We start from the raw sequence: 14,133 nt of genomic DNA, 5'->3' as shown, positions 1-14,133 counted from the left end.
AAAAAAAAAAAAAAAAAAAAAAAAAAAAAAAGTCTTCCCCAAAGCATATAATAGTCAAGATTCCAAAAATTCAGTGCAAGGACAGAAAATTAAAGCTGTTAAAGAAACAAATCACCTATAAAGAAAATCCCATCAGAATCCAAAGTATCTCAAGCCCTAAAGAAAAACAACCTCCAGCCCAGACTGATATATCCTGCAAAATTATCCTTCAAAATTGATGGAGAAATAAGACACTTCCATGAAAAAGAACACCTGAAGAAATTCACCACCAAACCAGCACTCCAAAGTGTTCTGAGGGATATTCTAGAAAGAGACAGTAAGGATTTCAACTTCATGAACCCCAACAGAATGAATTCACCAGGCAAGGCAAGAAATTAAACAGAAAAGGAAAGAAGGAAGCCAACAGCAGGAAAATAACATGACACAGATAAGATAATACATATCACTTATAACCATCAATGTTAACAGTCTCAATTCACCAATGAAAAGAAACAGACCGGCACAATGGATCAAGAAGCAAAATCCAACAATATGCTGCATACAAGAAACACATTTAATTGAAAAACAAACTTAAAGTCTGAAAATCAAGGGATGAAAAACAGTATTTCATGCGACAGGAAACCAGAAAAAAACAGGAATAGCTATTCTATTTGCAAACAAAGTGCATTTCAAGACAAGACTGACTTAAGAGAGACAAAGAAGGTCATTACATCCTGGTAAAGGGAACAATCCAAGAGGAAGAGATAACAATCCTAAATGTATATGCACCAAATAGCAGCGCACCCAACTATACAAAACAAACATAAATGGACATGAAAAATCATATAAGCACTAATACATTTGTAATGGGGGACCTCAATACTCCACTGTCACATGTAGTCAGATCAACTGAACAAAAAAAAAAATCAACAATGAAATATTAGAACTGAACCAAACTTTTGAACAAATGGATTTAGTAAATGTCTACATAGTGTTCCATCCCACCACATCAGAATACACATTCTTAGCTGCTCATGAAACTTTCTTCAAAATAGACCATATACTAGCTCATAGAACATACTTAAATAAATGAAAAGGAACTCAAATGGTCCTATGCATATTATCAGACCATAGTGCAATGAAATTTGAAATCAACAGCAAAAGGAACTGTAAGAACTTCATAAACACATGGAAATTAAAGAATGCCCTCCTGAAAAACCAATGGGTCATAGATAAAATTAAAGAAGAAATCAGAAAATTTCTACAATTAAATGATAATGACAGGGCCAGGGATTTAGCTCAGTGGTTCCGCCGCTTGCCTCACAAACTCAAGGTCTGGAGTTCATCCCTGGAACCAAAAAAAAAAAAAAAAACCAGAGACATTGAGCCAGGCGTGGTGGTGCACGCCTGTAATCCCAGTAGTCAGGAGGACACTACGAGTTTGAGATCAGCCTGGGCTACACAATGAGTTCCAGGGCAGGGCAGTCTGAACTACATAGTGAGGCCCTTTCTCAAAAAAAAAAAAAAAAGTGATAATGACAATACAACATACTGGAACTTCTAGGACATAATGAAAGCAGTCCTGAGAGGAAATTTATAGCAGTGAATTCCCATACCAGGAAAACAGATCGGGCCCAAATAAACAATGTTGAACCTAAAACTTCTACAAAAAGAAGAGCAGATCAAGTACAAAGCTGGTATGATGGAGGAAATTATAAAAATTAGAGTAGAAATTAATGCAATGGAGACTAAGAAAACAATACAAGGAATCAATTAATCAAAGAGTTGGTTCTTTAAAAGATTAAATAAAATCAACAAATCCTTAAGCCACCCTTATCAAAAAAAAAAAAAAGATGCAAATCTATGCAATTAGGAATGAAAAGGGTGAAATCACAACAGATCCTGCACAGATCCAGAAGATCATCAATACCTACTTCAAGTACCTGTAGTCTTTGAGGGGGGAGTACTGAGGATTGAATTCAGGACCTTGTGCTTGCGAGGCAGGCATGATACCACTGAGATAAATCTCCAGTGAGAACCTATATTCTAATAAATTGGAAAATAAAGAAGAAATAGACAGATTCCTAGATATATATGAATTACCAAAACTCAATCAAACATAAGATAAAGAAATTCAATTTTTTTTTTTTTTTTGGTTTTTTGAGACAGGGTCTCACTATGTAGTTGAGACTGACCTGGAACTTACTATGTAGACCAGGTTGATCTCAAACTCACAGTGATCCTCCTGCTTTAGCCTCCACAGTGCTGGGATTACAGGAGTGCGCCACCATGCCCAGCTTAAAGAAATTCTAAATAAGCCAATATCAACCAATGAAATTCAATATGTAATTTAAAAACTATCAACAAAGAAAAGAGCTGACCCTGCTGAATTATACAGAATGCAGCAAATCATCAAGAAGGTTATACAGCATGACAAAGCAGGATTAATTTCAGGCATGCAGGGATGGTTCGACACATACAAACCAACAAATGAAATACAGTATAGTAACAGAGGCAAGGGACAAAAACTATATGATCCTCTCAAAAGATGCAGAAAAAGCACTTGACAAGATCCAACACCCATTCCTGATAAAACCCCTACAGAAAACTGGTGTAGATGGTCTTTATCTAAATCTGATAAAAGCCATCTATGACAAACCAACAGCCAACATCATATTAAATAGACAAAAACTTAAAAATTTCACTCTAAAATCAGGAACAAGACAAGGATGTCCACTGTCACTACTCTTTTTCAATATAGTTCTGAAAATATTAGCCAGAGCAATTATACGAGAAAGAAATAAAAGAACTAAGGATAGGAAAGGCAGAAGTTAAATTATCATTATTTGCAGATGACATGATACTCCATATAGAAGACCCCAAAAACTCTATCAAAAAAGACTTTTAGATTTGATAACCAAATTCAGCAGTGTAGCTGGATACAAAGTCAACACTCAAAAGTCAACAGCCTTCCTATACACAAATAACAGACTCATGGAGAGAGAAATTAGAGAAACAATCCCTTTCATAATAACATCCCCCCCAAAAAAATAAAATACCTAGGAATCAATCTAACAAAGGAAGTAAAGACCTCTACACTGAAAACTACAATACTCTGAAAAAGGAGATTGAAGAGGATATCAGAAAATGGAAAGATAACCTTTGTTCTTGGATAGGAAGAACCAATATAATGAAAATGACCATGCTTTCAAAATTGTTACACAGATTCAATGCAATCCCAAACAAAATCCAAACAAAATGTCTCACAGAATTAGAACAATTAATCCTATAATTCATTTGGAACCAGAAGAGACCTAGAATAGCAAAGGCAATTCTGGGCAACAAAGGCAAACCAGGGAATATCACAATCCCTGACTTTAAATTATACTACAAAGCTACAGTCATAAAAACAGTATGGTACTGGCAAAAGAACAGACCAGAAGATCACTGGAACAGACTAGATGATGCAGAAACAACTCCAGACATATTTAATCAACTTGTCTTTGAAGAAGGAGCCAAACACCTTCACTGTAAGAAAGATAGCCTCTTTAATACATGGTGCTAAAAAAAACTGGTTTTCCATATGTTGAAGATTGAAACTAGACCCATAGCTTTCACCATGCACTAACCTAAAACTGAAATAGATCAAAGATCTAAATATTAAAACAGAAACACTAAATCTTCTGGAAGAGAGAACAGGTAGAACTCTTGAGGACATAGGAGTAGACAAAGACTTCATGAACAAAACCCAGACCACATGGGAAATACTACAAAAAAAAAAAAAATCAACTACTAGGACCTCATCTTATTCAAAAACTTTTGCACAGCAAGAGAAATCACCAACAAAGTGAAGAGACAACCCATAGAGGAAAACATTTTTTTACCAGCTAATCAGATAAAGGACTATTATCTAGACTATATAAAGAACTCAAAAAATCAGACCCCCTCCCCCAAATTTAAAGACCTAAAGCAAAAATGAAGAGATACTTCTCAGATGGAGAATTAAAGACAGCAAATAAATATATGAAAAAATGTTCAACATCATTGGTCATTCATGAATTGCAAATTAAAACAACACTGAGATTCTACCTCGCCCCAGAAAGAATGGTTACTGTCAAGAAGTCAACCAATAACAAATGTTGAGAGACTGTGGGGAAAAAATAACCCTTCTCCACTGCTGGTAGGAGTGTAGACTGGTACAACCACTGTGGAAATTAGTGTGGAGATTTCTCTAAAATCTAAAACTACAAGTTCCATTTGACCCAGCTATTCTCTTTTTTGGTATCTTCTCAAAAGAATTAAAAGCATCATACTACAGTGATATATGCACACCCATGCTTATAGCAGCACAGTTTGTAGTGGCTAAATCTTGGAAACAGCCCAAATGCCCATCAGCTGACGAGTGGATAAAGAAGATGTGTTTTTTTTTAAACAGTGGAGTACTACTCTGACATACAGAAGGATGAACTTCAGACATTTATAGCTAAATGGATGGACCTTGAGACCATACGCTTAAGTGAAATTAATCAAATCCACGTTTAAATACCATATTGTTTCACCGGTGTAGGAAAGTGAATGTGGAATAAGGACTGAGATATAAAATGGATGTTGGGAAGAAAGTGTTCATATGAGAAGGGGAACAAGGGAGGAGAGAGGGAGAAAGGAAGGAAGGGACAAGAAAAAACGTGAAAATAGAAGGAAAAAATGGAAATAAAGCTTTTGTACATGGGGAGGGAAGGGCACATGTGGGCGGGATGGGATAAAATTTGAGATACTGTAATCCCAGTTACTCAAGAGGCTGAGGCAAGAAGTGTAAGTGTGAGGTCAATCTGGCCATTTTTGTGAGACCCTGACTCAAAATTAATAATAAAAAAGGCTGAAAAAAAATAAAAAAGGCTATAGATATAGCTCAGTAGTGGACTCTCTTGAGTTTAAACCACCATAACAGAAAGGAAAAAACCTGGGCTGGGGATGTATCTCAGTGGTGAGTGCTTGCTTCAAGAGGCCCTGGGTTCAATCTTAGCACAACTAATTACTGTCTATCAGCCAAAATTTACTTTCCATTCTCATCAAGATTTAAGATTTAAGATTTATCAGACACTCGGTTCAATTTCTTAAACCAAATTTGCAAAGGCTTTCTGAACAAGGATCTGTAAATGTGAAATAACTCTCATTATTGCCAAAAGAAGTAAATAAAGTGTTATTGAGCTCTTTACAAAAGACAGATCTCATGTTGCCTAAGACTCTGCTAACTAACTACAATAGCAAAAATGAGACTACCTCAGAACTAAAAATTCATTTAAAAATATGAATAACATCTTTATTTAAGTAACTTATTAGAATATATATAATTATTATACTATATATATTACATTATTTACAACCCAGTCATATAAACATGGGAGTATTAAAGGGGAGATCAGTTTAACATAAATAACTTAAAAGTAAATCAAAAGGTGTAGATGCCTTTGCCCTAGTAATCCAAGTCTCTTCTACTTTAAACAAGAAAAACAGTTTCAGGAAAACTGTCCAGAAAACATGCCTCCTTGGTAACTGCAGAGGAGCGACTTCCATACTGCCGCCTTCATCTGCATCCAGCAGCTCTTACTTGAAATACATTAAAGTATTCAACTTCACTCAAGTAAAGAGCTCTGCTGTGTGGATTATAAGCAGCATTACACATTTAACCTAAAAATAAAGATTCTAGGATTTATCATATGATTAAAAATGTTTTATAAAGTTAAATGCAATGAAAATTTTCATGGAAAGCATCATTATTTAAGCAGTTCTGAATAAATAATGTTAACAAACAGTAAAAATTTCAAGAGTAAGCAGGAAAAAGCAATACAGAGATCACTATTGAGTATGATGTCTTACATGAGCTGAGTATGATTTGTCTTATTCAAGCTTTTAAAGCTGGCTGTCTCATACACAAGCTTTATCTTTCATTTCTATGTGTCAATGTCTTAAACAAGACAATGAAAAAATACAAAATACTGTCCTGTCACAGAAGAACAATAGCTGTCTGAACACCACATATAACACATCTGGTCACTCAGTCTTCATAACCAAACCATTTTTAAGATATAAATTAATTTAATATTTATTTATCTTGGTATACCTAGCATCTGTAATAGTACATTGACACTTATAGTCAGAGACAGTGCTAACATTTCCAAATTCTCTCATCTCTAAGCTTCTTGGACTGTTTAAAACAGAAAATAGACGTTATTCTGGACTGGTAAAATAACAAAAACATTAGTACCAAAACAACAGACATTCCTAACAGATGAGAAGTACTTTAGGAAAAAGCACATTAAAATGTACTTTTATTTGCTGGCTTAGAGCTTTCAATACAAGGTGCAATAAAAATGATCATCCAGTACCTTACCCTTTCTACCGGTGAACCATAGCATGCAATGCCGAAACATAGCAGTGGCAGATGGCATTGGCGTTACTATGAAAAAGGATAAGAGCACAAAAATACCAGCTGGCAGACAAGACACAGAAATGCGGGTGAAATGAATGCAAACTTGTAGTTCTTGAAGCAGTGCAAAACCTTTAGGTGAAAGGCTGCACCAGCTTCAATTTAATTTACATTTTGAATTTTACATGGACAAACACTGCAACCTTCGCAATCAGTCTTAGACTTTTCATGCAGAAACAAAACCATACTCCTCGATAAAGAAGATCAGCAACCTTCTGTAAACACAAGCCAGCAGCAGCAGCAACAGCAGCCCATTACTGTTTTCACTGATTTTTATCCTTTAAATTTTTAATCTCCAATTGCTGGGAGATCCACAGTCATTTCAAATCTGTATCCACTGCAAATACAAATCCCTCCCTAACCTGTGGTACCACTTCATCCAGAACATTCCTGTGCACTCATTCATGCAGGATCAGTTGCAAAAGCATTAAAATCATTCAGCAAATAACTTAAAAGAGATGGAAAGAAGCAGCTGGGACTATGAAGAGAAAGAATCTCTTCTTTAAGCTCACCCTGGAAATGGAAGGTTTTCTGATCAACAGTTATTGTGAAGGTGCTGTCGTCCTCATCGTCTATACCAATCACAGCTCCCTGTGAAACAAAGAGCAAAATCCCAATAAGGCAAACGATGACATCAGCAATATTCACTACTGCTACAGCCCTGAAACCCTCAATGCACCAAGGACACTGGAAGCAGGCTAGACAGAAACAAGAAATCTGAGACTATTTTTCCTTAAGATGGAAGAATGAAAGGAGAGGGGCTGGCAGAACACTCTGGCACCCTGCAGAGACACTTTCTGTGCCCTGATGAAGGGCATGGATGAGGTGGAAGTGGGGAGGGACAAATGTAGAAGCTGAATCTGGAATCTGCACAGTATTTAAGAGCCAGTCACTCAGCCCTTCTGAGCTTCAAATTGCTCACTAAAATGGGAATCAGAAACATGCACCTGCCTGTGCTGTTGTGAAGCTCAAAGAAGGCAGGTATTTTTCATCAGGCTTTTTCTGTGTTATGCTTGTTAGTGCAGAAATGCCAGAGATATTTGCTTCAAAATACTGCCCAACCCCTTTTTACATATGGTCCCATAACCACTTGTATATTAATGTGTGATTGCAATTTTCCCACTATATTATATGATTATGTTTATATGTCTGCCTCCCCTACTGAACTGCTATGAGCATTAAGAAATCTAGAATTATTTTATCTATCTTGACACATGGCACTCAAGTACAGAGAGTTCACTGTTGTTTTGTTTTGCTTTAGAAAAGGTCTTGCTATGTAGTTGAGGCTGGCCTCAAATTCATGATAATCTTCCTGCCTTAGTCTCCTGAGAGCTTACAAGCAAGCGTGCACCACCGCACCTGGCCAGAGCATTTGTTTAAAAAAAAAAAAAAAAAAAAAAAGCATGAACAACTCTAAATGAGGGAGGAAGAGGGCAAGGAATTGGGTTTACAAATTGGTTTTGTTTTTAAAATAAAAAATAAAACATAATTGAAAAATAAATTGGTTGTTTTGGGGGGCTGAGGAGATAGGTCAGTGATAACGCACCTGCCTAGCACATACATGGCCCTGAGGTCAACCCCTAGAACCATAAAAAATTCGCTTTTCTATAACTTGTTTATTTTAATAAAGTATATAAAGTTTGAAATCTTTACTTTTTTAATATTCAACTAGGGCTGGGGATTTGGTACCCCAAAAAAGAAAAAAAAAGACCCACCAAATTAATATTCAACTATATATATCTTGTTTTTTTTGTTTGTTTGTTTGCTTTTTCCAGTACCAGAAATCAAACTCAGGACCTTGCACTTGTCTGGCAGGCTACAGTGCCACTGACCTAAATCCCTAGCTCAACTATATGCACACTGGTAAGACAACAGGAATTAAGAGACAGGAAACTGTAAATAGGGAGTTTGTTGGTCAATGTTCGTAAGAAATAAGAATATTAAATATTCTGGAGAGAAAGACTAGAGAACACAGGAAAGGTCAAATGTTCCACCTTAGTGACGAGACACATACAAAACCAGAGACACTGAATGAAAATAATAATTGAAAAGACTCAAGGGGGAAAAATATCACATGGAAAAAAAGGCTACATGGGGGACTCCTCTTATTCCAAGAATATTAGGTAATAGAGCCAAACATTTTATTCATCTAGATGGACCTCACTTCTATCCAAATTCCATTCATTTGACTTGTCTTATTTACTCTTCAGTTTCAGATTCAGTAGGAAAATTTATCCCCCTTATCATACAAGGAAAGTGTTGTCAGAGAATCTAATGACTTACCCAGGGTCATACACAGAGTTAAACAGATCGCAACTAGCATGGTATCTATTACAGTAATTCCACAAGAGCAATTAGACACACCTTAGTGGACAAGCAATTAAGGCAACAGCAGATACTAGTTAACTAAATTTTGTGATTAGCTGAGTTAACCTTCTACATTATAAATATCAACTATTTTATGAGTCTAAATATAAAATACAGTAGTATTCAATTACTAAATACAAAAATATGTGCTAGATACAGCTCTGGAATACACACACAATAGTCCCAGTGATGGCTGGGGATTTAGCTCAGCCTTCAAGGAACTTACATTCTAGGAGATAAACCATTTGAGTATAATACAAGGCAAAAAGTGATCCCTATGTTGATGAACCTTGGCAACAGTATACTAAGTGACAGAAGCTACTCACCAGGGACCGTATGTTATATGATTACATTTATAAGAAATATCCAGAGCAGCAAATTCATTAAGACTAAAAGTAGATGAGTGGTTACCTAGTGCTGGGGGGCAGGGTGATGAAATAGGAAATAAGTTCAAATGGGCACTAGGTTTCCTTACGGCGTGATGAAAACATTCTACAACTGATTGTGGAGCCAGGGATTTAGCTCAGTGGTTCTGCTGCCTGCCTGCCTTGCAAGAGCAAGGACCTGAGTTCAATCGCCAGTACCATCAAATAAATAAATTAATTAATTAATTTAAAATAAAATAAAATTGATTGTGATGGTTGTTGAACCTGTGAATATACAAAAAGCATTAACTGCATACTTTAAATGGGTGAATATGTACTATGTGAATTATATCTCAATAAAGTTGGTGTTGACCCAAATGCCTGTTCTTTCAGGTTCCTTAATATAAGTTCACGAGTCTCCCAAATAACTCAGATAGACACCTCCAGGGTCTACTTAAACTCTCCCTCATTCTGTCACAAAATATGCTCAGAATTCCACCTTGGACCTTTTTTGTGTGGTGGTGGTACCGGAGATTGAACCCAGGGGCCTTCACACAGAGATATAATCCATCCCTTACTAAGTTGCTAAACTGCTAGGGCTGGGTTCAAACTTCTGATCCTTTTGCCTCAGCCTCCCAGAGCACTGAGATTACAGGTTTGTGCCACCCACACTCAGCTGCCTCTGAACCAGGTTTTGAATTCATCAATTCTTCTCCATCCTCACTACCACTATAATTCAGGGTTCCATCATTTCTTGCTCAAGAATGAAATCTGTCTGGTTTCGGTTTAGCCATCTTCTAATTCACAGTCCTTTTTATCACCAGAGAAATATTTCCAAAGCACAGACTCCTACAGGATAATCATACATTAAAAACCTTCCTTAGATCGTCATAAACTAATAAAGTCAACATTACCTCTTAATGCCACTAAAGATTTCAAAATTGGGCTCCACCAAACTTTACAAGCGTTACAACCCCAGCCTCCTTCCCCATCTCACAGAGGTCTAGTATTTACTAAGCCTTCCAGTTTCTTCGACACAATTTAAAAAATATCAAACAATTTCATTTATGTCATTCTTTCAGCTCAATTTTCCACCATTTGTTAGGGGTGGGGGTGAAGCAAAGTCCTACCATCTCTCTCTAGCTCCCACCTTCCCTCTCACTGCTGAGAGGAGCTCTCTGAAAACTGGCCAAGATTTCATCCTTCACCCACTGCTGTACTCTCAGATCCTTCCTCTCTTGGCACCAAACCTTTCTGACAGGCCTCCAAAGCCGACTTTTAATTTGTCAAAAAGCACTTCTCTGAAGTGTGTATTGCTGCTGCTGACCATTTCGTTTTTGAGATCATTTCCTTCAATGGCTCTTTAGTACCATTGTGAGTGAGGCACTAAAGCTGTGCTTCAGAATATTTCCCCTAAGTTCCTTTGATAACCTACATGGGAGAAAGCATTCTCTGTGTTACACACTTTTCCCCTCTACCTGAAGGCTTCTTAGAAGACTCTGGAACCTAGCTAGCAGTTTCCCATTCCAATCAAGTCTTACCATTATCCCCAGAATCCTTTAATGTACATATTCACAATTCATCTGACATACTATCCTCTCAGTTTCTTGATTTGTATAAAAATAAACTTCAGCTGGGGGTTTAGCTCAGTGGTTCCACTGCCTGCCTCACAAGCACAAGAACCCATTCAATCCCCGGTACCAAAATAAATACACACACACACACACACACACACACACACAAACTTACTTCATAGCCAAGTATGGCAGTGCAGCCCTGAAGTCCTAGCACTCTGGAAGGCTGAGTAAGGAAGATGGCAAGTTGAGTCTGGGCAATTTAGAGACTTAGTGAGACCCTATTTCAAAATAATAAAAAGGGGCCAGGGATGTAGCGCACTGCCAAGGCCCAGAGTTCAACCTCATATCCCATGGCAGTTCCCTAGATCCGCACTGTTCAATGTAACAGCCATTACTCACATGTAAGTATTTAAATTTTAACTAAGTAATTTTTTTTTTTTTCTGGTACCGGGGATTGAACTCAGGTCCCTGCACTCAAAAGGCAGGTGGCAGAACCACTGAGCTAAATCCCCAGCCCTAATTAAGTAAATTTTTAAAATAATGGGGACGTGTGGCTCAGTGATAGAGTACATGTTTACTTAGTATAAGCAAGGCCCTGGGTTTGATCCCTGTGACACCAGCCTTATTTCAAATGCTCAACAGCCACTCGATGCTAGTGGCTATGGAACTGGATAGCACAAACACAACACATTTTAATCATTACAGAAAGTTCTACCAGTCCTCACTGTCCTATACCTTGACACCACAGAGAAGTAAATCTCAATAATTGGTTAACACTGCCAATTATTAAACAATCTCAATGAGCAAGGCAATATGCTAAGGGTTTTATATACACTATGTAACTTGGGAAGTTATTTCTAAATATAACACACACAAAAAACATAAATGTACAAGGTCAATAAACAGAATTTCCCCTTATAACTCTAATCATTTACCCTCCCATCCATCTAAAACATAGACACAAGTCTTAATTTCAACATTACAGATTTGTTTTGTCTTTAAACTTACACAGATTGACTCATACTACTTATTTTCTCTTGTATCTGTCTTCTTTCACACAAATTTTTAGTGATTTTGGTCACTATGCTACAATAATGTGCAATTATAAGTATTCTCTTTAACAACCCATTTTCTAATTACCAGTTAATGATGTATTGATTTGTACAGTAGCTTTGTAACCAGTAATCTTGCTAAATTCACTTATCAATTTTAATAACATATCTAAACTGTATACTTTCTAGACTCTACACCTTCTGCTCTACCTACCTGAACACTCACCTGCACTTAAACCTATCTTGCTTCCTTTCCACTTGTCATAATAGAAAAGGGCTCCGTTCTTCCATCTAAAACCTAGACCCTCCATTCACGCTCCATCTTTAATCACCATTTCTCATGCCCCTCACTCTAATTTCCAACTTCTCTCTACTGGCTCTTTCCCACTCCATTTACACATGCACAAAAAAATCTCCACCCTCTTTAACAACGTTACCATCCTCTTCAATTCCACATCTTCCCCTAGCTAGCAATTAGCCTTGCTCTCTCATTCCAATATAGTCAGGATTACCAGAATCATCTAGGCCTCTTGCCTATAATTTTCTCTCTCCATTCCCTGATGGATATATAACCATATTAATGGCTCTATTTCACCTTCACACAAGTGAATATATGATCTCGTTTGCCTGGATTATTCCTGTTGGCTTGGAGCAATAATGAAGGATTCCCCCTTTCAGTCTCATGGGTAAAATGTTTAGTGACTTTGGTCACTATGCTACAACAAGGCCCTTTAGTGTTTTGCTCCATATCTCCCTATCCAGTCTTACCCCATCAAATTCTACACTTCAACACCTGAGGTTTTTCTCAAGTGTGCCAACTTCTTTCCCACCACCATATCATTGCACATGTTCCCCCTGCCTACAATATCCTTTCTCTTCCCTTACCTTCTTATATATCTAGTAAAGCAAGCTCCCTTTGATAATCCATATATGGTAAGGTGTTCTACTGTAAAGAAAAGTTGTTATGCTAACCAAACAAAATATCAACATTTTCATTACAACCTGTCTTTTATGGCCCATTGTGTCAACATGTTTACATGGATCTTTCAGCAACCTCTCTCAATTTTTTCTGAAGGTTTCAGAGATGGTCAACTTTTCAAGATCTGTCAGTAGTTGGGCTCATTAATAAAGTAATTAGAGGTACACGATCATGTTCTGTTGGATGGATTTCCGGCTGCCTCTTTTTTCTATACGCACAGACATACTTCAGACAAAAACCATGGTTCAGGTGCCAAAAGTGGAAAGATAATTTTGTAAGCATGATTTAGGAAAACAAAGCAAAACAGAATTCTGGCTATTTGGGAGTTAATCTTCCTTTGCAAAAAGAAAAGTGGATTGGTGAACTGGTGCCAGACAATAAATGAATGACGACCTCTCCAGAACAGACTGGAGCTTCCCAAAACACGGACAGTTCTGAGGGTCCATGGCATAGCTACTACCACTATACCTCCACAACCATCCAGGTTCCCTCACTACTGAAATGACCTTAGAAACCTATCTTACATTCATACAGTGCCTTTGTCTGCTCTCTGAGACATGGAGAAAACAAATGAGAACTCTTTAGATATTCAGAAACAGGTTCAGAGGTGAAAAACTTGTTCAAGGACCAAGAATCCTGGGTCTGGCAACTCCTGATCGAAAGCCCTTTCCTAACAGGATGCTGTGATAATAAAAAAAATTCACTAATTACTCTGACATGCTTACTTAAATCCTTACTCTGGGCCAGGAACAATAACATCCAAGAGATATTTAAAAAGTAAGATACGTCTGCACTCACTAGGAGTCAGAGAACCGAGTCAACAATGCAGAAGGAAAGAGGAAGATTCAGGGCGGCCCGCTCAGCAAAGATGCTGCTGTATGGATGACCTGCTTCAGCATCATCCATTCGGGGATTCGACAAATACTTACTTAGTGCGCTGCTCTGGGCACTAGTAACAGAGTGCTCAACAATCTGCTTTACTTTTCTCATTCCATATTGTTTAATATTTACTTAATGTTGAGAAAAAATACATATACATATCCTTTCCGTGTTACGAAAAATATTTACAGTACATATAAACACTGCCCATGTTGAGATATATATTTACCTTTATCCACTAATATGAATTGAATATACATATTCTTTGTTCATTTCCTTTTTTAAGTATTCTTTTGTCTTTTCTATTTTATGTACCCTTTTGGGTCTGCTTTTGGTTTTGTTGTTGTTGATTTGTATTCTTTGTATTTTTCTGCATATTAATTATTTGCAAATATTTTCTCTCCTGTCCATAAGTTGTCTTTTCTTTTCTTTTTTTTTTTTTTTTTTT

The 14,133-nt window shown here is 37.0% G+C and overlaps 1 protein-coding gene across 7 annotated transcripts in view; it reads right to left on the bottom strand.

Annotated features, from left to right (window-relative positions):
• Osbpl9 (oxysterol binding protein like 9) overlaps nucleotides 1–14,133 on the bottom strand; it is a 142,007-nt gene that overhangs the window by 77,510 nt on the left and 50,364 nt on the right. For all 7 annotated transcript variants that reach the window (XM_033767555.1, XM_033767557.1, XM_033767556.1 and 4 more), the window contains one exon: nucleotides 6,979–7,057. In XM_033767555.1, the coding sequence (XP_033623446.1) occupies nucleotides 6,979–7,057 (79 nt within the window). The remainder of the gene's footprint in view (nucleotides 1–6,978; nucleotides 7,058–14,133) is intronic.

The sequence above is a fragment of the Fukomys damarensis genome, unplaced genomic scaffold (genome assembly GCF_012274545.1).
Source record: "Fukomys damarensis isolate Sample0158 unplaced genomic scaffold, DMR_v1.0_HiC HiC_scaffold_23, whole genome shotgun sequence".
NCBI classification, from domain to species: Eukaryota; Metazoa; Chordata; class Mammalia; order Rodentia; family Bathyergidae; genus Fukomys; species Fukomys damarensis.
The sequence above is the reverse complement of the archived record's forward strand: the minus strand, read 5'-3'. Positions and strand labels throughout refer to the sequence as shown.